This window comes from Bos javanicus, chromosome 9 (assembly GCF_032452875.1).
Source record: "Bos javanicus breed banteng chromosome 9, ARS-OSU_banteng_1.0, whole genome shotgun sequence".
NCBI lineage: Eukaryota > Metazoa > Chordata > Mammalia > Artiodactyla > Bovidae > Bos > Bos javanicus.
Window position 1 is genome coordinate 102,365,799 of NC_083876.1, and position 24,327 is coordinate 102,390,125.

The 24,327-nt window shown below is 50.2% G+C and overlaps 1 protein-coding gene across 15 annotated transcripts in view; it reads left to right on the forward strand.

The window, feature by feature from the left end:
• The window catches only part of AFDN (afadin, adherens junction formation factor), a 113,585-nt gene that overhangs the window by 65,691 nt on the left and 23,567 nt on the right, over nt 1-24,327 (forward strand). For 10 of the 15 annotated variants that reach the window (XM_061428561.1, XM_061428571.1, XM_061428559.1 and 7 more), the window contains 11 exons: nt 395-513; nt 3,355-3,416; nt 3,521-3,726; nt 5,664-5,684; nt 6,413-6,558; nt 8,469-8,563; nt 9,000-9,265; nt 11,560-11,703; nt 13,053-13,251; nt 15,486-15,589; nt 18,621-18,707. In XM_061428561.1, the coding sequence (XP_061284545.1) occupies nt 395-513; nt 3,355-3,416; nt 3,521-3,726; nt 5,664-5,684; nt 6,413-6,558; nt 8,469-8,563; nt 9,000-9,265; nt 11,560-11,703; nt 13,053-13,251; nt 15,486-15,589; nt 18,621-18,707 (1,449 nt within the window). The remainder of the gene's footprint in view (nt 1-394; nt 514-3,354; nt 3,417-3,520; nt 3,727-5,663; nt 5,685-6,412; nt 6,559-8,468; nt 8,564-8,999; nt 9,266-11,559; nt 11,704-13,052; nt 13,252-15,485; nt 15,590-18,620; nt 18,708-24,327) is intronic. The other 5 variants (XM_061428572.1, XM_061428573.1, XM_061428563.1 and 2 more) reach the window with 1 other exon arrangement.

Genomic DNA, 24,327 nt, shown 5'->3' on the forward strand with positions numbered 1-24,327 from the left:
CGTCCGTTCCTTGTGTCAGTTAAGGGCAGGAAGTGAGCCCGTTTCTGCACTTAGTTCTTCATCGGGCTTTGCGCTGTCATAGTGAGCTTGCACATCCTTTCTTAAAACTCACAAGTAAACAGAGACCTGCCTCTTCACACCACGCGTGTGCTCTCTCTGCTGCCTTCTGACCTGAGAAGCGCGTGGGGTCCAGATGCCGCAGGGGCCCTCTCTGCCCACGCCCGAGCAGCTGGTTCAGAGCCGCGCTCTTGCTCTCTGCCCAGGACGTGGGTCTGAGTGCTCGGGTGTGCGGCTGTGGCCCCTCTCCCAGGCCCCCGCCCACATCCCCAGCCACACCGGGTGTCACACACACGGCTGCGTGCTCTGTTTAAGCGCCTGTGTCTCCCCGGCTCAGAGCACCGCCAGGCTGGACAGCGACAGGACGCCGTCCACCTCCAGCACCGCCGAGCGGGGGATGGTGAAGCCGATGGTCCGCGTGGAGCAGCAGCTGGACTACCGCCGGCAGGACAGCAGGTGGGGCAGGGCCCCGTGCCCGGGGCTGGGGGGCACAGAGGGGCTGGGGCAGGGATCCGCTCTCGAGGTCCAGCTGAGCCCTCCGGGATGTGGGCAGAACCTCACGGGTATTTGCTTTTCATGTCACCGAATTAAAAAAGAAAATGCTCAATTAACAATTTTATCTCTCACTTTATACCTCGACCATGTCTAGGTGAAATAGTCTGAATTAAAATGTTGCTATGTTAAATAGGCTAGCTACTCTGTAAAAACAGGAAAAAGGGAATTTTTAGAGGATTTTAATCATTTGGTAATTTTTATATTTAGATGAGCCTAGTCATTTTACCCATATCTAGAAGAAGTGGCATTGAAGCTGCGTGTTCAGGAGTCACAGAGTGCCCACCTGCCCTTTCCCTGCTCCATGGACTGACAAACGGGATGTTGTTTCTTCTTCGGGTTTTGTTCTTGCTTGGATCCTTTGAACAGAGAGCTTGGAGCTTTTCTTACTTCCTTATCTTAGGGTTTTTCAGTGTGCAGGACCTTAATAAGTCAGGGTTCTGTTTCCCTGTGGCTAGTAGCATACTTTGGTGTGGGAGGGCAGATGGTTCAGTTCGGTGCTGAGGTGGAAGTAGGGGGCACCGTGTGACTCTCACCATCACCATAAGCATGGACCTCAGATTGTTGACGGAGCCCTTCGGACCATCGCGGTGCAGCTCCAGTAACCAGGGCGTTAGCCAGGGCTGCTCAGGGACCAGTTGAGCGACAGGTTGCAGGTGCAGTTCTGACGTCGTGCAGCAGAGGGCACTGTGCCTCCTAAGATTTTAATGACATTCATCCCAGTAAGTAACGGAGAAGGCAATGGCACCCCACTCCAGTACTCTTGCCTGGAAAATCCCATGGACGGAGGAGCCTGGTAGGCTGCAGTCCATGGAGTTGCTAAGAGTCGGACACGACTGAGTGACTTCACTTTCACTTTTCACTTTCATGCATTGGAGAAGGAAATGGCAACCCACTCCAGTGTTCTTGCCTGGAGAGTCCCAGGACCGGGGAGCCTGGTGGGCTGCCTTCTATGGGGTTGCACAGAGTTGGACACGACTGAAGTGACTTAGCAGCAGCAGCAGCCAGTAATTAAATCTGTAGACTCATATGGGAACTTCATGTTTTTACCTCGTTTTTATTGTCTGCTTTTGGTTGTTATTCAGTATTTTTTTTTGAATTTTTTATAATTACAGTATGAATTATATTGTAATTTTTTTTTTAGCTGTAATAATGAGTAGTCTGCTTTCTGTGTCCATGCTTGTTTTTGGTAGTGTGTTCTAGAGGAAGATGTTCAGGATGGTGAGTTAGTACTATGCGGCGTACCTCTGTCTGCTTATAAGGTGATCGAGATGTATGTATAGTGGTTCTTAGCCCACAGATATTTGAAGAAGCAAATAACTGAGATGGGGCAGGGGAAGATTGATGGCATAATGTCTTCAGGATGTGAAAAATTAATAAGTATACACAGTTAATAAGTAAATGTAGTACAATAATGCATCAAAATAACCATGTGATGATTAATTGTATGTCAGAAATTATTTTATCTATGAGCGTATATCTTAATTAAATTTTTTGCAAGGTCATTTGTTTTGCCAAGACTTTAATTAAACTTTTATTTGAAATGTTACTTTGTTGCTATGAAGACAGTGATGGAAGCATGGTTCTTCCCATTTTCAATCTCTTGTTTCTCACATCTGCAGTTTTCTTCACTGGTTTAGTCATAAAATCTGAGAGGCTTAAGCAGTGCATGATTAAATACTAATTTTAGTTAAGGAAGAAATCTTTTTGAATGATTGGATTAACTTTTAAAGTATCATTGACACATTTTTTAGATTTTTCAATGAGAATTAAGTTCCTAATTTGTATTAGATTTGCTGAAGTGATAAAGCATTAAAAAAAAATAGGTAAACTGTACCCAGGTTCATGTTGTGGGTATTAGATTGAAAAATAAGCGCTTTGTCTGCAGTTCTAGATGTTTACAAATATGGCAGTGTAAGAAAGACATAGTAAAAATAATTGAGCTTTTGAATTATATTCTAAGAGCATTTTTATACCTAAAGTATGGAGTTAAATCCAAATTAATAAATTAGAGACTGGGTAATAAATTCGGAAGCACATAATTTGGTGAAAAGGTTTTTGTCTTCACTTTTGACATCTGTAGCAGCTTGAATGGATTCCTGTTGTATCTTCCCCTTACTCGCCTTTGGTGCATGGAGAAGGCGAGCGTGGCAGGACGAGACTGTTGCTGGAGCTGCTGCGGTTCTCCGAGCCGGCCCGTAGCCCTGTGGTCAGCTGTCTTGGTCACCCTGAGGTGCCGTCGCTGTGCGCCTGGACAGATGCTGACACAGCGCAGCCACAGGCCGGGCTGGCAGGGACCACCCGTCTGATTGACCAGGAGAGGCAGGTGGTGTCCGGCTGTTAGAGCGTTTTTCCCTCTCGTGTGTGAGAGCTCAGTTTCAAGCTCAGGGAGGTTTAGACTTTCTCTTTCTCCCAGTGGTGTCTTTCACTGTTACTCAAGCCGTTGTAGTGGGCGCCCGGCAGCCCCGTCTCTACAGCGCAGGGCGTCTTCATCAAGAACTGACTCATGGTCGGGTGTGTTCTCCTGACAGAAGCAGATACTCAGGATCTGACCCGTGAGCAGCTGGGCTGGGATGACCCCCAGTTCCCTCACCCGCATATTGGAAGAGTCTCCACGTGAAAATGAGCCAAGACTTTGTATGCAATATTGACTTTTAAAAAATAGTTGCAGAATCCGCACTGTTTGTTGGGGTGCTGTTAGCTAATGTGACCTGGTTTTAAGAGATGGCCACTTTGCTTTTTCAGAACTCAGGATGCTCCCGGGCCTGACCTGATTCTGCCTGCAAGCATTGAATTCAGGGAAAGTTGTGAGTAATTTCAGATTCTACTGGTAGTGAATTATTTCTTATTCCATTTTTCTTCGTCTGAGTTTTCATGGTTTTTTTTTTTCTTTTTTGAAATCTTTTCACAGCTGAAGATTCATTTTTATCTGCCATTATAAATTACACTAATAGCTCTACAGTCCATTTTAAGTTGTCGCCTACTTACGTGTTATACATGGCGTGTCGGTATGTATTGTCCAGCCAGTACAGACCCGACGTCAGCCCCGCGGAACGCACGCACAAAGTCATGGCCATCGTCAACAAGATGGTGAGCATGATGGAAGGGGTGATCCAGGTAAGCGCTGACTTGCAGGGCCGCACCAGCCCATGACTGTGGTGATAACTTTTAAATCAACTAAGTCAGTTGTTTTTTTTTTAACGTTTCAGATTTGCTTACATGCTTGACTTTATCTGAATAATTTTTTTTCTAAAGCAAAAGTTACATAAGCAGGATGCAAAATTGTACAGCTTTCAAAGTTGAAATGTAAACCTTTCTTTTGTTTTCTTTCCTACAAAATTTAAGGGAAGGGAAGGTTTGTGTGTGGTCACATAATGATCGTGAAAAAGGCCCTTAAAATCACACTAGGTGTGAGAGGGCATTGAGAATTAAAAAATAATTCACGTATCGTAAAATGAACCGTTATAAAGTGAGTAGCTGGGTCGCATTCAGGGCCCTCAGTGCTGTGTGGGTGCCTGTGCTTGGCTCCACGGGGTCCCCGTCCCTCCCGATGGACCCCTCGCCCACACGGGGTCCCTGTCCCTCCTGACAGGACCCCTCGCCCACCAAGCAGTTCTCTGCATCACCTGCCCCATGGGTCCCTGACGACCACCTGCAGAATCTTTTAGTTGCTGTAAAAAAGGACTCGCTCTTTGATGATGGCCCCACCAGGCTGCTGCTAGTCAGCCTCTGGGTTTCCCATCATGGGCGTAGGTATCGTGGATGTGATGACATTTCTCACTCACGATGAAAATCAGGTTCAACTTCTTTCGTAAACCAGTTTTCAAATTTCAGGAAATTAGCATATTCTCTCGGTAGAATGGTTCGTTTCCTTTATTACTGTTTGCCTGTAGTTGATAAAATTGGCATAACAGTTTTTCACACTTAGAGGTAACTTGAAGATTTAATCTTTAAAGTCCTTAAAAGTAAATTTACAGACTTCTAAAAAAGTTTTCCTAAACCACTCGTCAGCATTATTCAGCTGTGACACTTGAGGTACGTGATCTTAAGCAACACATTAGATGATTTGGTTGCTTTTTTCCTGTCAGGATAGTTGGAGGCAAGCTAATCTTTTCATCCCCTCAGAACTGTCATAGAAGGCTTTTTTAACATTTTCAAAAAAAGGTTTCTCCTGTGTGAGTGGTTAGCCTGTGACTCTGAGGAGTTTTAAGAGTCTTCCCCCGAGGGAGGAAGTAGATGAAAAGGAAGCTCCTTCTGTTTGGGCACTATCAAGTCACGCCTGTTATTTTATACACAAACGTGGATTCCCTTTTCAGCTGTTGTTCAGAGCTGGCTTCTGTCTCCCTCGTGCTTGGATTTCAGATTATGAAACTCCCATCAGCAGACACTTCTGATGGGCTTTTCTTACTGGAACTGGCAGTGAAATCACATTATTAAGGCTTTCATACTTAAGATTTAGGTTCAGTGTGTGATTGAAAGAATCTTGAATTTTTAGGGAGGAATTTTAGAATAATTAAAAATCTTAAATTCATAAGAAACCTACTTGCGAAAAGCAACTTGCTCCTTTGTAGTATAGAAATAATACAAGTTTTTGATACATTTTAGAGTTTTCAACTCTTACTGATTTTGTTGGTCTTTCCTGTGTCTCCATCCTTATCCGCTGGTCCAGGGGAATAGACTCTGAAGTCGTGTACCTTTAGGTCGCCTCACACACACAGTGTTGCTCAGAGATGTTAGGAAGCCCAGTCTTTGTACATCTTTCAAAGAAATCGGTGTATTCATTTGTTCACGGCAACATCTTCTATACAAACGAAGTCTAGGAACTCCCTTCGTTTTTGTGCCAGCATTAAGAGGAGGAAGCCCCCCCTTTATGCCCTATATTTCCCGAGCTCCTCGCAGCCACAAGGAGTGTGTAACGTGGACTAGCGTAACTGAATGTCGTGCCCTCGTGTCGTGCCTTCATGTTAGTGTTTTGATTTTTTTTAACGATCATGACTGTTTACGAGTTTCTTTCTCTCGTTCTGCTTGGTTTCCCCTCGTCTGTTTTTCTCCAGGAAGTAGACCAGGTTGATCAGGTAGGACATACTGCTGGGAGCCGATCCTAGCTGTGTTGGCTTAGCTGAGTTTCTCATGCTGCTTCCATGTCAAAGTACAAAACAACTGGACTGAGGCTCATAACACTCATTCAGCAGCTGGAACATGCAGTACTAAAATCCTTTTTTGACTGTGCAACCTTTATCAGCATTTCATAACTTTTGCTTAATGCACTTCAGTGTGGATATGAAATGACAAAAGTTCTGTTTCTCCTCTTTGTTGTTTATCCTTGGTTCCTATTCTTTGGATCTCATCTGAGGTTGCCTGGCCTGCTCATGTGGTCGGGAGATGACGCGATAGATCAGTACTTGATACCAAGTTGCTTGGTGTCCGTGCCAGTGACTTCGAGTATCAGGGTGGCGGTGGGTAACCATGGATACATGTGTGTGTGCGTCACAGATTACCAGATAAAGTGCAGTCTCCAATTCGGTGTTGTAGGACTGATGGCTCCTTTCCGCACTAATGCCATAAATTGTTGCTCACTAGAGCCATGTGTCTGTACCTGAATCCTGAGAAGTTGCAGTGGGCCTCACTGCCCATTGCTGCATCTGCACCCAAATTCCTCTGCAAGTATCTGGTATCTGTGCTCAGTACCCTGGCGAGAATGGGGAGGTACTGGTCTATCTTCGGCAGCTTTTCAGGAGCATTCCTTTCGTGTGTGCTGTTTGTCTGTCCTGTGGCTGCTTACGGAGTTGCCTTCTGTCTGCAGAAACAGAAGAACATTGCAGGGGCCCTTGCCTTCTGGATGGCCAACGCGTCCGAGCTGCTCAACTTCATCAAGCAGGACCGAGACCTCAGTCGGATCACACTGGATGCACAGGACGTCCTGGCACACTTGGTGCAGATGGCCTTTAAGTAAGAACCCATGTCTGTAAAGACTTCAGTCATGCTTTCTCTTTAAATCTTCAGAACTCATTTGAAAGATTTTTATTCACCCTAACTGAAGATAGATATCAAGAAGTGTTGGTGTTGTTCAGTTGCTAAGGCATGTCCGACTCTTTGCCACCCCATAGACTGCAGCATGCCAGGACTCCCTACCCTTCACTGTCTGCTGGAGCTTGCTCACACGCCTCATGTCCATTGAGTCAGTGATGCCATCCAACCATCTGGTCCTCTGCCGCCCCTTCTCCTCCTGCCCTCAGTCTTTCCCAGCATCAGGGCCTTTTCCAGTGAATTGGCTCTTCGCATCAGGTGGCCATTTGAGTTTCAGCTTCAGCATCAGTCCTTCCACTGAATGCTGCTGCTGCTAAGTCGCTTCAGTCGTGTCCCACTCTGTGTGACCCCATAGATGGCAGCTCACGAGGCTCCCCTGTCCCTGGGATTCTCCAGGAAAGAACACTGGAGTGGGTTGCCATTTCCTTCTCCAGTGCATGAAAGTGAAAAGTGAAAGTGAAGTCTGTCAGTCATGTCCTACTCTTCTCGACCCCATGGACTGCAGCCCACCAGGCTCCTCTGTCCATGGCATTTTCCAGGCAAGAGTAGAGTGGGGTGCCGTTGCCTTCTCCGCTTCCACTGAATATTCAGGACTAATTTCCTTTAAGATTGACTGGTTGGATCTCCTTGCTGTCCAAGGGACGCACAAGAGTCTTGTCCAACACCACAGTTCAAAAGCATCAATTTTTCAGTGCTCAGCCTTCTTTATGGTCCAGTTCTCACATCTGTACATGACAACTGGTAAACCTTAGCTTTGCCTGTACGGACGTTTGTCAGCAAAGTAATGTCTCTGCTTTTTAATATGCTATCTAGGTTTGTCATAGGTTTGCTTCCAAGGGGAAGTGTCTTTAAAAATTTCATGGCTACAGTAACCTTTCACAGTGACTTTGAAGCCCAAGACTGGATACCATGATCTTACTTGTTTTTTGCCTTTTTTTTTTTTTTTATTTTTAATTGAAGGATAATTGCTTTATAAATAATGATTTGATTTCTGCCATACATCAGCATGAATTAACCATAGGTGTACATATGTCCCCTCCCTCTTGAGATATCTTAGGTTTTGAATGTTGATTTTCAAGCCAGCTTTTTCACTTTCCTCTTTCAGTCTTATCAAGAGGCTCTTTAGTTCCTCTTCACTTTCTGCCGTAAGGGTGGTGTCATCTGCGTATCTGAGGTTATTGATATTCCTCCTGGCAGTCTTGATTCCAGCTTGTGCTTCATCCAGTCCAGCATTTCACGTGATACACTCTGTGTAGAAGTTAAATAGGCAGGGTGACAGTATACAGCCTCGATGTACTCCTTTCCCAATTTGGAACCAGTCTGTTTTTCCATGTCCAGTTCTAACTGTTGCTTCTTGACCCACATACGAGTGAGGTAGTCTGGTGTTCCCATCACTTTAATAATTTCCCACAGTTCACTGTGTTTTACACAGTCAAAGATTCTCTCATAGTCAATAAAGCAGAAGTAGATGTTTTTGTGGGATTCCCTTTTTTATGACTAAATGGATGTTGGCAATTTGATCTTTGGTTCCGCTGCCTTTTTCTAAACTCAGCTTGTACATCTGGAAGTTCTCAGTTCAGATACTACTGAACCCTGCTGGAAGGATTTTGAGCATTACCTTACTAGTATGTGAGCACAACTGAAGCATAAATAGCTACACGTAGAATGTGTTGGTTTAATGAATTGAGTTTAATTAGGTATGAATCCTGAGAGGAAAACTATTACATAGATGTCGTACATGGAAAATATTTCTAAACGGTACAGATTGTTTTACCTGTGTGATAGTAGCAGGGCGTCATGCTGAGGTTATTAAAACTGTCAATGTTTTTCAGGTACCTGGTTCACTGTCTTCAGTCAGAGCTGAATAATTACATGCCCGCTTTTCTGGACGACCCCGAAGAGGACAGTCTGCAGAGACCAAAAATAGGTTAGGCCTTTCTCTTTCTGCTTCAGCCCCTCCTTCCAGCCTCTGTGTTTACCTTCATTTTAATATCCGCGGTCTGAGGGGCGCTCGTTTTCAGCATCCGCGGTCTGAGGTGCCATTGATTCAGCACCCGCAGCCTGAGGTGCCTTTGTTTCAGCGTCCTGCGGTCTGAGGGGTGGTCATTTCAGTGTCCGTGGTCTAAGGAGCTGTCTTAGGGGCGCTCACCTCAGCGTCCGCGGTCTGAGGGGTGGATGTGATCAGAGTCCGCGGGACGTCCTGCTGGTATGGCGAACCCCCCTGTGTTCCATACAGGAACAGCTCTCATTTTGGGGGCCCACTGGGGCTCTCGGTTGGTGCGGTGGACACTGGCATGTGGCTGGATGGGCAGGTGTCGAGCAGAGCAGGGCGGGCACTGACCACAAGCCCTCTCCCCTCACAGACGACGTGCTGCACACGCTCACGGGCGCCATGTCCCTGCTGCGTCGCTGCCGGGTCAATGCCGCGCTGACCATCCAGCTCTTCTCCCAACTCTTCCACTTCATCAACATGTGGCTGTTCAACCGGCTGGTGACCGACCCCGAGTCGGGGCTCTGCTCCCACTACTGGGGTGCCATCCTCCGCCAGCAGCTCGGGCACGTGGAGGCCTGGGCCGAGAAGCAGGGCCTGGAGCTGGCGGCTGACTGCCACCTGAGCCGGATCGTGCAGGTGAGTGGGGCCGGCCGCGTGGCCCCAGCATCTCTGACTCCCCCGGGGCGTCTCGGCACCTCCCCGGGGTCTTCACGTGCGCTTCGGATGAGACAGTGGTGTACTTGTCTGCCTGGGCTGCTCTCACAAGGTACAGCAATCTGGTAGCTTAAACAAAAGAAGCGCATTGTCCGGAAGTCTGAGACTGAGGTCGGGGCACACTGGTTCCCAGAGGGAGAGCCTGTCTGTAGCTCCTCAGCCTTCCGCTGTGGCTGCTGGTCTCCAGCATCCTGCCTGCACCTCGGTCTTCAGGAGGCCTCTCTCAGGCCTCATCTCTGCCCCAGCGTCTGCCTTTCATAGGGACCCCAGATCTACTAACTTGGGTTAACCTGATTCCTTCTGTCAACATCCTTTCTCAAGATGAGGTCACAGTCCGAAGTTTACCCCAGGTTTACCCCCTGAGTGTTGGGGTTTCACAGTGTGAATTTCAGAGGACACAGTACAGCCCGTAACAGGTGGCGATCAGCAGAGTAAACACCTGGAACAGTGAGGCGTGTGTCATGAAGCTGCATACCCTGAGAAACTCTAATTTTAAAATGGTTGGTAGCTGGCGCTTTAAAAATACGAGGAATAAAATGGATAACCAATAAGGACCTCCTGTGTAGCACTGGGAACGCTGCTCAGTATTCCGTAATAGCCTAAATGAGGAAAGAACGTGAAACAGGACAGGTTGGTGTGTGTGCCCGAGCCCCTGCCGTGCACCTCCGCCTAGCACATGGCTGCCCGTCGCTGCCCTCGGCCGTGACACGGAGAGTCAGGGCCACACGCAGGGCGACACGAGGCAGAAACGTGACGCAGAAAGTCAGGGCCACACGCAGGGCGACCCGAAGCAGAAACGTGACGCAGAAAGTCAGGGCTACTCGCAGGGCGACCCAAGGCAGAAACGTGACGCAGAAAGTCAGGGCTACTCGCAGGGCGACCCGAAGCAGAAACGTGACGCAGAAAGTCAGGGCTACTCGCAGGGCGACCCAAGGCAGAAACGTGATGCAGAAAGTCAGGGCTACTCGCAGGGCGACCCGAAGCAGAAACGTGACGCAGAAAGTCAGGGCCACACGCAGGGCGACCCGAGTCAGAAACGTGATGCAGAAAGTCAGGGCTACTCGCAGGGCGACCCGAAACAGAAACGTGACGCAGAAAGCCAGGGCTACTCGCAGGCGACCCCGAAGCAGAAAGTCAGGGCTACTCACAGGGCGACCCGAGGCAGAAAGTCAGGGCTACTCGCAGGGCGACCCGAGGCAGAAAGTCAGGGCTACTCGCAGGGCAACCCAAGGCAGGCGACCCGAGGCAGAAAGTCAGGGCTACTCACAGGGCGACCCGAGGCAGAAAGTCAGGGCTACTCACAGGGCAACCCGAGGCAGAAAGTCAGGGCTACTCGCAGGGCGACCCTGAGGCAGAAAGTCAGGGCTACTCGCAGGGCAACCCGAGGCAGAAAGTCAGGGCTACTCGCAGGGCGACCCGAGGCAGAACCCTCCCGTAGAAACACAGGCGACGGAGAGAACTGTGCACACCCCCTCAGAAATCCATCACATCGCCAGGAAGAGGGCAGGAGCAGCAGAAGGGACGCGGGACACGAGAGCCTGGTCCTCGCGGCTTCACCCGCTCTGGGCTTTCCCGGGGCCTGGAGACTACACCCTGGTGCTCTGCAGTTACGGAAAGGAGTACCTGGAACCTGCTTTGTTATTTTTAGTGTGTAATTTTGTATTTTTTCCTCAATCTCTTAAAGAGACACAGTATAGAGATTTCTGCCCTTTTACTTTGATTGAATCAGCTAGTTATTAGAAAGGTCATTACAATGTTGTTTTATTCAGACCTTAGTAATGGTAATCTGGTTATATAAGTGTTTAAAGTTTCTAAGGCTTTTTAAGTGGTTTTTGCACATAAATTATTGGTTCTTCTTATACATACAATTTTAATAAAAGAAGATCCCCTGGAGAAGGAAATGGCAACCCCCTCCAGTATTCTTGCCTGGGGAATTCCATGGACTGAGGAGCCTGGCGGGCTACAGTCCATTGAGTCACAGTCAGATACGACTGAATCTGTGGAGCACACACGAGGTTATCTTAACACCTTTAACTAGATGGTGCTTTGAGTCCAACTTGACGCATATAAGTAATGTGAATGGAAATGTGTTTTCTTAAAAACACCCTGCATTTGAAAGTCAAATTAGCAAGTTACTTCAGTTTCACAAATATTATATAAAGGGGAATATTTAAGAAATACTTGTAAATCATGGTTTTCCTGTTGCTTGTTCATAGGCAACCACTTTGCTTACGATGGATAAGTACGCACCTGATGACATTCCAAATATAAACAGCACCTGCTTCAAGTTAAATTCACTGCAGCTCCAAGCCTTACTGCAGAATTACCACTGTGCACCCGATGAGCCTTTTGTCCCTGCGGTAGGTGGGGCGCCGGTCACCACGCATCGCGTCTGTGCAGGGAAAAGGAGAAAAGAATGAGAAAGTTTACGTAGTCATCTTACAAGGTCACTTTTGCTGTTGACGTCTGTAGGAGTTAGGGCGCCATGCGAGACATAGAGACCACGTAAGCGTTTTAAGTAGACGGGGATTTAATGCAGGGAACGAGGTTCTTGGAAAGCCAGGGCAGGGAGTGAGGAAGTTGCCCTCACCCTGAGTTCGGGGCTCAGCACTGTGACCCGAGACCCCAGGGCCCCTCACGTCGGCAGCCAGCAGCAGGGCAGGGCCCCCCTCGAGGGCTGCCTCCCAGAGGTGCTGAGGCGCCTGCCTGGGGAAGTCAGATCCTCACGCAGAGCAGAGTCTGTTACCCAGAGATCTCTCCAGAGGAACAGAGAGCACAGAGAACAGTGCGTGATGCAGCCGGCTCTTCATGAAACACTGCCCGAGCACAGCCCCGCGGTAACAGCAGCTGGGCACAGGTGTCCTGAGAGTCCAGTGTGCAGGGGACCCAATCCCACGGATGGCTTCACCTCCAGTGCTGAGTGTATGCCAACAGAAGGCGGGGGCCAAAACCTGGAACCCACTAACTGTCCCCAGACAGACTGGGTTACAATCCTGAAAGGGGTCCTGACGCGGCTGCATGTTGGGAGGGGGCTGTGACCACAGCCCTGTGGGAGGGTAGAGCCGCGGTCCACACTCTGGGCTTAGGGACACGGGAGGACCCAGGGAGAAGCCTGGGGGCCATGACTTTGAGACAGAGGACAGGGCAGGGACGGCAGCTTCTATGGGGTGTGGTTCTGTCACCTACCTGGGGTGAAGAGGGGGTGTTCACCCTGTGAACTGTCCTGTATGTACATTATCTAGTAACTGGAAGTTCTTAAGCAGAAATCACCTGTAAACCCATCATAAGGCAACAACCTCTACATAACTTGGGAATATGTATTTTTTTAATATTTAACATTGTGTAAACTTTTTCCTGTCATTAAGTAAAAAAATAAGGTTATTAGCAACTTGACGTTTAAAAATGTGCAAGGAAAAAATTATTTTTGAAAAGGAAAAAGACTTATTTCCTTGTGATCAAACAGTTTCTATTTAGAACTACAGATGTTTATTCACAAAGTAATAGTGTCTTTAGCACAAACAGAGTGTGTGCCGTGCTAGTGCTCGGTTGCTCCCCAGGCCGGTCTGAGCTGTGGATGAACTGGCTTTCCCTCTGCGAGGCACCCTGCATGTGTGTGTGTGTGGCCACACCCCACGTGACCAAGCGCGTCTGGTCATCACTGGTCAGCCGCGCTGAGCGTCTCCCAAGCCCGCGTCTGTTTTCTGAGCAGGACCTGATCGCGAACGTGGTGGCCGTGGCCGAGAACACAGCGGACGAGCTGGCACGCAGCGATGGGCGGGAGGTGCGGCTGGAGGAGGACCCTGACCTGCAGCTGCCTTTCCTCCTGCCTGAGGACGGCTACTCCTGTGACGTCGTCAGGAACGTCCCCAGCGGCCTGCAGGAGTTCCTGGACCCTCTCTGCCAGAGAGGTGGGTCGCCTTCCCAGCCTGGGCGTCCGCGCTCCCCACATACCGGCAGGCCTGGTGCTCGTTGTGTGTTGACGTGTGTCAGGCCACCCCATGTGCGCACACCCGGTGCACTTCTGGGAAGGTTGGGGCCCAGGGAATGGAGGGATGCGGTCGGTGGTGATGTGGGGTCAGAGCCAGGCGTGGCGCGGCCGCCCGGGGCGCCTCTGCTCACCCGGCGTCACGATCAGGTCAGAGCAGGTGTGCACGGCACCCCGGGGCACCTCTGCTCACCGGCCCTGGTGCTGTCCTCTCTCTGGTTCCGTGTGCGCCTGGGGCTCCATCCGTCCTGTGTGTCAGTGCCACCCGAGCAGAGCATTCAGCAGCAGGGCCAGACAAGCCCTGAGCCCCCCGTCACTCTGACCTTCCACCCGGGTCGCAGCCATGCCGCGTGCCCCCCCACGGTTGTCTTGAGGCCCGAGTGGAGGAGCCCCAGTGGTGCTGCAGTGCAGGGTGGGCACGTGCGTGTGGTGATGGTGGGCGCACTTGACACAGCTCAGCTCGTTTCCCTGGCTCTGTCTGCCTTCATGTCGTGCGTGTGGAGGAGGACACACTTCAGAGATACTGCGGCTTTAGTTCAGACCACGGCAGTGAGTGTTGCAGACAATCAAGTCACATCAAGTTTTTGGTTTCCCAGTGCATGCGGAATTAAAGTTTACACCAAGATGCAGTCTGCTGAGTGTGCAAAAGCAGTGTGTCTGAAAAACAATAGACAAATTACTTTATTGCTGGGCTTCCCTGGTGGTCCAGTGATTCAGAGTATGGCTTGCAATGCAAGGGACGGTCCCTGGCTCGGTCCCTGGTCTGGGAATACGCCACGTGCGACGGGGCAAGCAAGCCAGCAGGTTGCCACCACTTCAAGCCCTCAAGTCTAGAATCTGTGCTCTGCAGCAGGAGAAGGTGCTGCAGTGGGAAGCTTGCACACTGCAGCGGAGAGTAGCCCCTGCTTGTTGCAAGTAGAGAAAGCCTGTGCAGCACCAAAGACCCAGTGCAGCCAAAAATAAAATAAAATAAGTATTTTAAAAATACTTTATTGCTAAAAAATGTTAATCACCACCCCTGCGTTCAGCAAGTCTTAAGTCATCGACATTTCAGAACCATGATGATTATGATTCCCTAAAAGAGCGGGAAGAGAAACAAAGTGTAGCTGGTATTTCAGCAAAACTGGATTGAGACAGTGACTTAAAAAAATGAAAGGCTGAAACTAGATAAAATTCATTTATGTCGTTATTATAATGGAGTGTGTTTGTGACATCTTTTTCTCATCTACCATAGACAGCCTCATAACTGTCCTGAGATGCTAGCCAGGTGATCCTTGCTGGGGGCAGGAGTGCAGCGAGGACCCCCGTGGGACAGCCAGGACCCCCGGCGCCTGGGGTGCCCAGCATGCAGTGTGCTCTTCCTAATTGCCAGCTGGTGCTAATAAGACCGCTTGAGAGAAAAGAATTGTGTTTGTGCGTGATACAACTTTGTCACAAAATCTCTGAAAGACCCTGTAAGATCTGACAAATAAGGGATGATGCAGGCTCAGTCTTGTAAACATGTCAGTAGTCCCTGTTGAAAACATTAAAGGTGTTCTTTAAAATGTTCTCATATTTTTGGGAAAAATGTAAATGTGACCTCTAAGGAAATGAGGACAGAGAGGAATGAGGAGGCCCCCTTCCCCGGGATCACTGTTCCCCTGGAGTAAATCACTGATTTTGGGGGCGAGCCTGCCGGCAGGCTTCTACCAAAACTGCCTTCTGGTCCCTCTGACCTTCCCTTCTGTCTGTCAGGGGTTCTCAGCCTGGCTGAGGAGCTCCTAGTCGAGCAGAGGAGATAGATCTGCAAGGAAGCATCTCGGTGCAATTCTGTAATTTCTCATAGACGTGAGGGAGAAAGCTGGGGTGAAGAAGAGAGGGAAACCAGTTTCGCTTTTCTGCTTGGTGTTGAAATTACATTGGACCGAAACAAATAGATTTTAATCATGAATAAAGCTGATACAAATATTTGTGTACAGGTTCTGTGTTCACATGAACAGGTGATGTTTGATGTCTGCTAATTCACTTCTCAGAGAGAGTGAGGTTACAGACTGAGAGCACGCAGCAGCTCACTAGGGAAGCGCCGTGCGGCCGACGCCTTACGCTGCCCCTTGTTGAAGCTCAGGGCTCAGACGCGGCGGCTTTTCATGCTCACAGCCTGCCTGTTTTTCTCCCCAGGGTTTTGCAGGTTAATTCCTCACCCACGCTCCCCAGGCACCTGGACGATATATTTTGAAGGTGCAGATTACGAGAGTCACCTTTTGCGGGAGAACACAGAACTGGCAAGTATCGTGAGGTGGCAGGCGGACCAGAAAAGGAAACTTGATTCCTTTTGATTTGAAAATACTTGGCTGTGTCTGTGCAGTGTCATCTATAAACAAATGTTGCTTTTAAGAATACGCTTGTTTGGGGACTTCCCTGGTCACCCAGTAGCTGAGACTCTGAGCTCCCAAAGTGGGGCACAGGTTCAGTCCTGGTCAGGGAGTTCAGATCCCAGAGCCCACACAGAGAGGCCAGATGGGAACAATGATGCCTGTTGATACCCACAGTTAAACCTCACACGTATTTTTAAAATACATTACTATGGTAATCTTACGGAGAAGGCAATGGCACCCCACTCCAGTACTCTTGGCCTGGAAAATCCCATGGATGGAGGAGCCTGGTAAGCTGCAGTTCATGGGGTCGCTAAGAGTTGGACACGACTGAGCGACTTCACTTTCACTTTTCACGCTCATGCATTGGAGAAGGAAGTGGCAACCCACTCCAGTGTTCTTGCCTGGGAATCCCAGGGATGGGGGAGCTTGGTGGGCTGCCGTCTATGGGGTCACACAGAGTCGGACACGACTGAAGTGACTTAGCATGGTAATCTTAATGGGTTTTATTAGAAAAATTTTTCTGTGATAAAAGTATTTCCTATTTTCTAGTCAATTCTGACTTGTTTTAGTGAAAATGTTAGTTGCTCAGTCGTGTCTGACTCTGTGTGACCCCATGGACTCCAGCCAGCCAGGCTCCTGTCCACAGAACTTTCCCGGCAAGAATACTGGAGTGGATAGCCATTCTGTTCTCCAGGACGTCTTCCCAGCCCATGGATTGAGCCCACGTCCCCTGCTCAGCAGGCTGATTCTTTACCATCTGAGCCACCAAAGATGCCCCTACCCTATCTTAGCTATGTACCAAATCATTTACTAATATTTTGTATCTTAGTGAAAGACTGGCCAGTCCCATTAGTGTTTACTGGCTCATAGATTTTAGGGGAAACCCTGCCTTGCTTCCTGCAGAGAGTTTTAACCTAGAAAAGGAGCTTCACCGTGTCTTAGAAAGGGATGCCAGACCAGAGTTGTCTTTTCCTACGTACACTGCACATCAGTCCAGAGAACACAGACGAGTCAAGTCTTTCCTTTGGGAACGTCCTTGTTCCATTTCATTCACTGTAAGTGTAACTGACTCCTAAGCCACGCGAGGCTTCGGAGGAGCCCGGCAGGTGTGGCTGCCTGTCTGGCAGGTAGTGGTGGAGGGGGCCAGTGTGTTCCGTGCGGGGGGCGTGGTGGCCGTTTGGCCCCCCGGGCCAAGGTTGGGGGCTCTCGGCTGTGAAGAACGACCACGAGTCTTCTGGAGCTTTAGAAGCGTCCTGTGGTGACCTCCTGAATTATCCATCGATCACTCAGAACCACACCTGGTTCTCACCTAGTTTCTAAGAAGACAGGTCACGTGAGGAGGCAACACTTAGACGTAAGGCAACGGTGGGCGTGCGTTTTGTTTATTAAATCCAAAGTAGTTGTTTTTGCTCAGTAGAAAAACTGAGCAGTTTTGTTTTGCACTCGAGCATCTCCACACTTGGCTTAGCTGGTGATTGCTGTTACACCAAGTAGATCACACTTGACTGTCAGCACAGTGACTGTGCCACGCATGCCCTTTATTAGCTGTTGTTGAGCTAATAGCAGCAATTTCTAGTTTCCAGATTTTATAGAAAAGCAAGCACCTTGGATGGAATCACTGATTTTTTTTTTTCTATCTTTCTAGTTTATTTATGGATCCCTCAGTCGATTTTAGGTCCTGATGCTTTGTAGAAGCTTTGTCACCTGATCTTATTTATTTCCCTTAAAATATTCTCATACAGACTTTGGTTCCAAATAAACAAGCTGTGTGTATAATCACTACTTTTTGGCAGTGTGCCTTCATACTTACGTATATGATTAACTAAATTCCCAGTGTGTGGGCCTGGTGATATTCTTTTTTTGTTAACTTGTTCACGTGAGGCAGGACATATGTAGAACGTGTGACTTCTGTGGATGGCTTCCCTTTCTCATTGTGGATCTGTTGGGAACTGGCCTTATTGGACACATACTTCGTCCCTTCCGGTTGACCCCCCACCACAGGCTCACATAGGCACGCTGAGCTTTGGGCCCGCTGCCTGAAGGCTGAGGCAGTGTATTTTTGCTGTTGAATTTTCACAAGATAGGTTTGTGGTGGCTCAGACGGTAAAGAGTCTGCCTGCAGTGTGGGAAACCCGGGTTCAATCCCAGGTTTGGGAAGATCCCCACAGAAGGAAATGGCAACCCACTCCAGTACTCTTGCCTGGAAAATCCATGGACAGAGGAGCCTGGCAGGGTACAGTCCATGTGGTTGCAAAGAATTAGACACGACTGAGCGACCTCACCGGAGAAGGCAATAGCACCCCACTCCAGTACTCTTGCTTGGAAAATCCCATGGACAGCAGAGCCTGGTAGGCTGCAGTCCATGGGGTCACGATGAGTCGGAGCAACTTCACTTTCACTTTTCACTTTAATGCATTGGAGAAGGAAATGGCAACCCACTCCAGTGTTCTTGCCTAGAGAATCCCAGGGACGGGGGAGCCTGGTGGGCTGCCGTCCATTGGGTCACACAGAGTCCGACACGACTGAAGCGACTTAGCAGCAGCAGCAGCAGAGCGACTTCACTTTTCACAAGATAGATGCGAGAGCATCTTTGTTATATTATAACTGTCCTCCCCTGTGTAGTATAGAGTAAGTTTAAGTTTCCTTAAAAAATGTCCAGTAATTTTGTTTTAAAAGATAATAAAGTAAAATTGTAATGTTGTCTTTAAGACCAAGTTTTTCTTACATGGTGGTGATGCCAGGGTTGTTTTGTTTTGTAAATTAAGGTGTTTAAATAGCATGTAAATATTTAGCGTTTGTGGTGATTCTCTTGATGGCTCTGGAGTCAAGAAAGAATATGGTATTTACTTTACTAGGTTACCCCGTCAAGGCTTGACTTTTACTACTTCTGTTTCCTCTTTGGTTTCAGCCCTCCGTAAACTTCTCTCTTCATCCCTAGGCACAGCCTCTGCGTAAAGAACCTGAAATCATCACTGTGACCCTCAAAAAGCAGAACGGAATGGGCCTTAGCATTGTTGCTGCAAAGGTAGGATGGGGTTGGGGCGTGGGCTGCCGTCCTCTGTCCTTTAAGCCTGAGTCAGCGGCGTGTCCAGTTTGATGTCTAGGGGCCAGGCGTGGGAATGAAGTGCTGTGTGCATGGCGTTCTCGGGGTACTGGCTCCAGAGCCCGTGCGTGGAGGGGCCACTGGGCCCCTGTCCCCCAGCAGGCTTGGGCTGCAGGGGGCCGCTGGGCACCCGTCCAGACGAGTGGTGTGCTGGGAGCTACAGCGAGGGAGCAGTGCCCCAGTCGTGTCGGGGGGAGCAGAGGGGGAGAGGGGGCTTCTTCCCTTTTAAAGACACTCGGTTCGAGGGTAGGAGCTTGCCCCGCAGAGAGACGAGGGTTTGAAACAGCAAGGGGACGGGTGGGAGCCGCGATCTCAGGGCAGGGCGTGTGGGAGGACTAACATGCCAGGCCTGGAGCCAGGGGCCAGAGCGTGGCAGCAGGCGTGCTCCAGGGCACGGCGGCCCGCCCAGGCAGTCCCGGGCCCCATCCAGGGCCACCTGGCCCAGTCCACCGGCTGGGACTCGAGCCGACCCCTTCCATACAGGTCCTGAGCGCGGTGCTCGGGATACCGGAGTGGGTGGGGCGGGCGGGAGCAGGCAGCTGGCCTGGGGGTGTTTTCCTGTTTGCTTGTGTTGGATATGAGCGTGTGGAACCCAGAGGGCAGGAGGCAGAGATACAGACTTGTGTTGGCTTACAGGTGCTGTAAAGGAAGTAACTCAAAGACTGTGCCCTGGTAACTGGGTAGCATGCCGTTCTCAGGCATGAAGGCATACGTTAGAGTTTGTTCATCTGTGGGCTTGACTGCTTGACCGAATCTGCTTTTCTCCAGCTCAGTTGTGGTTTCTCTGGGACTTGCAGGGAAAACAGGTTGTGTGCTTACACATGTTGCGAAGCGGCGCCCTACTGGTGCCCTGCGTGGGTCTGTGCCGATGGCCACATCCTCCACGGGGGCTCAGGCCCACCCTGCACCCCCCGCTGGGCAGCCATGGAGCCCTGGGCGTGGCCACAGCTCAAGCCCCGGGAGAAGGCTGGGGGCCTTAGAGCTTGTCCCCGAGGTCACACGGTCCCGTCGGCCTGTGTTGGATTCACCCCGTAGCCCTGACTGGAGTCTGGGGGCCTTGTTTTTCCCTGTGAGCTGTCTGGGCCTTTGTGTCAGTATTTGGCTCTGTCCTCTGCCTTCCCAGTCAGCCTGTGGCTTCGGGGCCATGCGCCTGGAGGGCTCTGATGTCAGCCTGCCGGCGCCCCTCCCGGCTGCGGCCGCTTTATGGAATCCAGATGCCGTGGCTCATCCGCGCCGTCCACGGTGGAAGCCTGCCGGGGGGCTGGGGGGGTCAGGGTGCTGCCTCTCGTTCAGCTGAGGGCCGGCATGGCGCTTCCTGTTTAGTTTGGATTTTTAAAATAGAAACTGTTTCCTCCTTTTTATTTTTCTAACTCTTTTTAAAGTTTAATAAAGTACAAAGTAAGCGAGAATCTGAGCTGCCTGGTTACGTAAGAGCCTGAGGTTGCCTGGGCGCTGGTTGGAGTTGCTCAATGCCCTCGGTGGCCAGTCTTCAGAGACCAGCTGTGTGTTGGCCGTCGCCACTGCGGGGACCGGGCAGTGGTATTCCGCCTGAGAGTCCATGTGCCCGAGAGAGATGTGGTTCTCCGTTGTCGGGAGAGCAGAGCCTGTGGTGAGTCTCCTCGGGGCCCCGGTGGCCGCTGTCCTCCCCGTGAGCTGCTGCAGCCTGTCGGTGACGCCCCGGCTCGGGGAGCTCGTGCTCACACCCTGGGGTGCTGCTGCTCTGCAGCTCCATGCCGCGGCTTCTCAGGGCTCTGGAAATAAGAGGCTGCTCCATACTCTATGCAAGAAAAGGATGGACTGTGGTGGTGGACGCTGTTGGAAACAGTGGTCACGACTGTAGGACTGCTGAGCACAGACACGAGAGTGGCCACAAGGCAGGAGGTGGGCCGTCCGGCGGTGCTCACTGTGCGGGTCTGTTCTGAAGGCACGAAAATGACAGTTCGGAGGGCACTTATTAGGAGGCTTTACTGTTTTACGTAGAAATGAACGGCTAACTGAGTCTTGGCTGTGGTCTAACTGTATGCAGTGTTATGTTTTAAAGTCTTTAGTTAGCTTAAAAGAGGTGCTGTGCCTTAGAGAGGAGACGGTGAGAGCAGTGGTCACGGGCGTGTCGCCGCCTCACCGCTGGACCGGCGCGTGTGAGCCACGCTCAGTGCGCGAAGCTCCCGGGCCTTCGCGTGCGTCCTCGCCGCGAGCCGGCGGGAGTGACCACGTCAGGACCCGGGAGGCGCTCGGCTCCTTCCCCGGAAGCGCAGGGGGTCGTGTGGCGTCCCCACACGGCTGTGCTGCAGGTCTGGACAGTTTGTTTCTGTCCTCACAGTGAAGTGTGTGAAGGACAACGTTCTTCGCTCTCTGCAGTCGTGGCTTCAGTGCACGTTTCTCAGGTTGTCTGGCACACTGACTCAGTTGCAGTACTGAAACAGTGTCACTGGAACAGGAATGCTAGTTCCTGAAGCAGAACCTCCTTTCCCTTGGTGGTTCCCGTAGAAAAGGATGGTGTGGGGCGTCCGGGTGCAGGGCCGTGGTGGGGGGCCGCCTAGGGACGGTCCAGAAAGCCCAGCCCCACCTGGCGCCCTCAGCCCTGCCTGGGGTCAAGGCTCCCCGCACCAGCACACCTGCCTGGGTGTCTGTGTGCAGAGGCCTGCGGGCCACCGGCATCACCTCTGTCTCGGAGCCCCAGACGCTCTGAGACCCTCGGGAGGCTGCACCTTCGCTCTGGAGACCCCTTCTTGCACCCTCTTCTGCCTGCACCCTTCAGGACCCCACGGCCCCCTGCAGCCCATCTGGGGCCCCGGCATCAGAGGCTGTGTGGTTTGCTTCCTTTATCTCATGGAGAATGGGAAGATAGATAACACGCTGTGTCCTCTGTACTGAACATAAACAGGAAACTGCACAGCCCTGACCTTCCAGGCAAAGGGGCGCTCACCTCTCGGGGCTGTTCAGGTGGCCAGGGTGGGGAGTGTCCTGGGCCTGGGTTTTGACACCAATTGTCTCAGAAGTAAGGTCACTCCTAGCAGAGAGCGCGAGCGCGGCGGTGTCGTTGAACCTCTAGTCTGAACCTCAGTTGTTCATGAATCAGAACTCTTGTCTGACTAGAAGCAGCGGCTCCAGACCCCGAGGAGGAGGCGGCGGAGCATTGTCTTGACGGCCTGGCCTGATGAGTTTTAAACACGCCTGGCTCTTAGGTCATCCTGCCTGTTTCCACGCCTGGGAACAATAGGCTGGATTCATGCTCTTTGGCTGGCAGCTCTGTCTTCCTTCTGCTGCTGCCTTTTTTTCCATTTTGGATTGTGTTGTAATGATGTTTTTATGCTGTTAGTCACATCACACTCCCACGCTCGGTCGGAAATTGCAGCTGGAATGTTGGGAGCGTGGGCCCCTCTGACGGAGCCTCTGAGCGGGAGGTGAGCGCACCTGCGCTTCAGTCTTTCCCAAGGTGCCTGAGAAGGTAGAGTGGCGGCCGCCTGCAGACTCGCGGCTGTTCCCTTGGAGCGCAGGGCAGCTGCCCGAGAGGTGCGCGTGTCGTCCGTGCTGGGAGGCGTGTGTGGCTCTGCCGGTGTCCGGGCACCCCTGCCAGCCCCGCCGTCCCTGCGTACCTGCCTCGGGTAAACTCAGGTGAGGTGCCGCCCTCCCCCTCCCCCTCCTCGCAGACTCCTCCTCGGACCTCCTCCTCTCCCTCCTAAGGGAAAGGAAAGCAGCTCCCAGATGCGTTTTAGGATGAAATCCTGGGCTCACACAGGCGTGCCCCTCGTGCTTCACCGTGGCTGCCTGCTCGGGTCCGAGGTCTGGCCCCCGGCCTCCTCCTGTGCCCTGGCTGGTGCGTGTGGCTCCTGGGCGCTCTGTCCGAAACCACGTCCCACGGCCTGGAGGCTGGACAGCGGCTGCAGGGCTGCGCTGCCGTGTTACCCTCAGTAGCGCCTCTGGGAGGGAAGACTTGATTTTGGTTTTTAAAAATGTACTTTTAGTATTTAAGTGGAATTAAATTACAAAATGGTATTCAGTGGAATTTGCCATTCCTGATACATGTGGAATATATCACCGCTTTTCGGAAGGTAGTTTTAAAAAGGAATTTGATTTGTCACATGGAGAGTGGGTAATTGTGAACAATGTTTCTTTTCATTTTGATTTCATAAATAACAAATAGACCCATAGATAAGAATACAAATAGACCAAAAATACAGTAATATTTTTTCAAATGCCAGCTTAGGTATCTTTAGGCAAGTAGTTACTGAAATTTTTTACACTATGCATTTAGTTGTTATACTGTAGTTAACTCTTTTCATGGTTGGAAATCAAGGTGTATAATGTTAGCATATATGTTGTGTTATGGGAAGATTTTGTTTTTACACAATTATCTGCATAATTACAGATTTATTGTTAGTATCTGTGGTTACTGATGACATAGGTTTACTATGAAAAGCTTAGTTTGGGGGCAACATCGTCCTGTAACTCAGGCCATGTAGGTAAATCAAAATTTTCTATTAACTGCATTAAAAAAATAAGGGAAACTGAAATCAGCAGTGTGTCTCCGATGCAGTTGTGATTTCCGTGTCGTCACTGTATGTTGCTGGTGAGACACTGTAGACTCTTTCTACTCAGTCTTTGGAGTTGGGAGGACTTTGCTCTGGACTCCAGTTTCAGTTGGGACGCACCCGCCCCAGCACCCGCGCCCTGGCCTTCCTGGCTGCCAACACCAGCGCTGACACGGCTTCGCCAGCATCAGGATCTCATGGTCCTCTGCTGGCTGTCGGTCGGTGCTTAGGTAGTTCATCTTTATGTTCTTTTAATGACAGGTGGGATGCCTTGATTTAGCAGCAAGAAGGTGTAATTTCTGGGCCCTATTTTTATGTGTTAATTTAAAAAGTAGGGTTACCAGCAAATGAATTTTAATCATGTGTATGTGTAAATAGAAGAGGAACTTAGTGGAATTTGTTCGATACTTTTTAAGTTCAGTCTTACTGGACTAGTGTGTACATTATTATATAGAAATAGGACATGAGTGGTTTAATATTTCTGAAAGTAATTTTGTTTTGTTGAATTTTTTTATTGCAGTCGGCAGTGTTTTTATTCAGATGAAATGGGGCTGGTGGCAAGAGAGCTCCGTAGTGTTGAGGAGCGCCTGTGTCTTGGTTTCTTCCAAGAGCTGACCTGCTCCCAGTTCAGACGGCAGTGGGCAGGGGCCAGGCAGAGCTCACCAACTCTGTCCCCTGAGTCCCGGGGTCGGTCTAGTCCAGCCTGCCCTGGCCAGACTGAGGCGCTGGGTCACCTTAGCCAGGCACTGGGTCAAAGGTTGTGGCCTTTGGGGTTGAAAGGGTTTAATATGTGTACTGTCGATTTAATATATGTATTTGGGTTGGCTAAAAAGTTCATAGTAACTTGCAGAAAAACCCATGACTTATCTGTACGCTAGTTGCATTTACACATTTTTATGGTCACTTTATAACTGTGAGCTACACGTGAAATACGTGTAAGACTCAAACCGGCAGAGACAGGCAGAGCCTGGCCAGAGAGGAGGGTGCCCCCCAGGGACAGTCACTCTGCA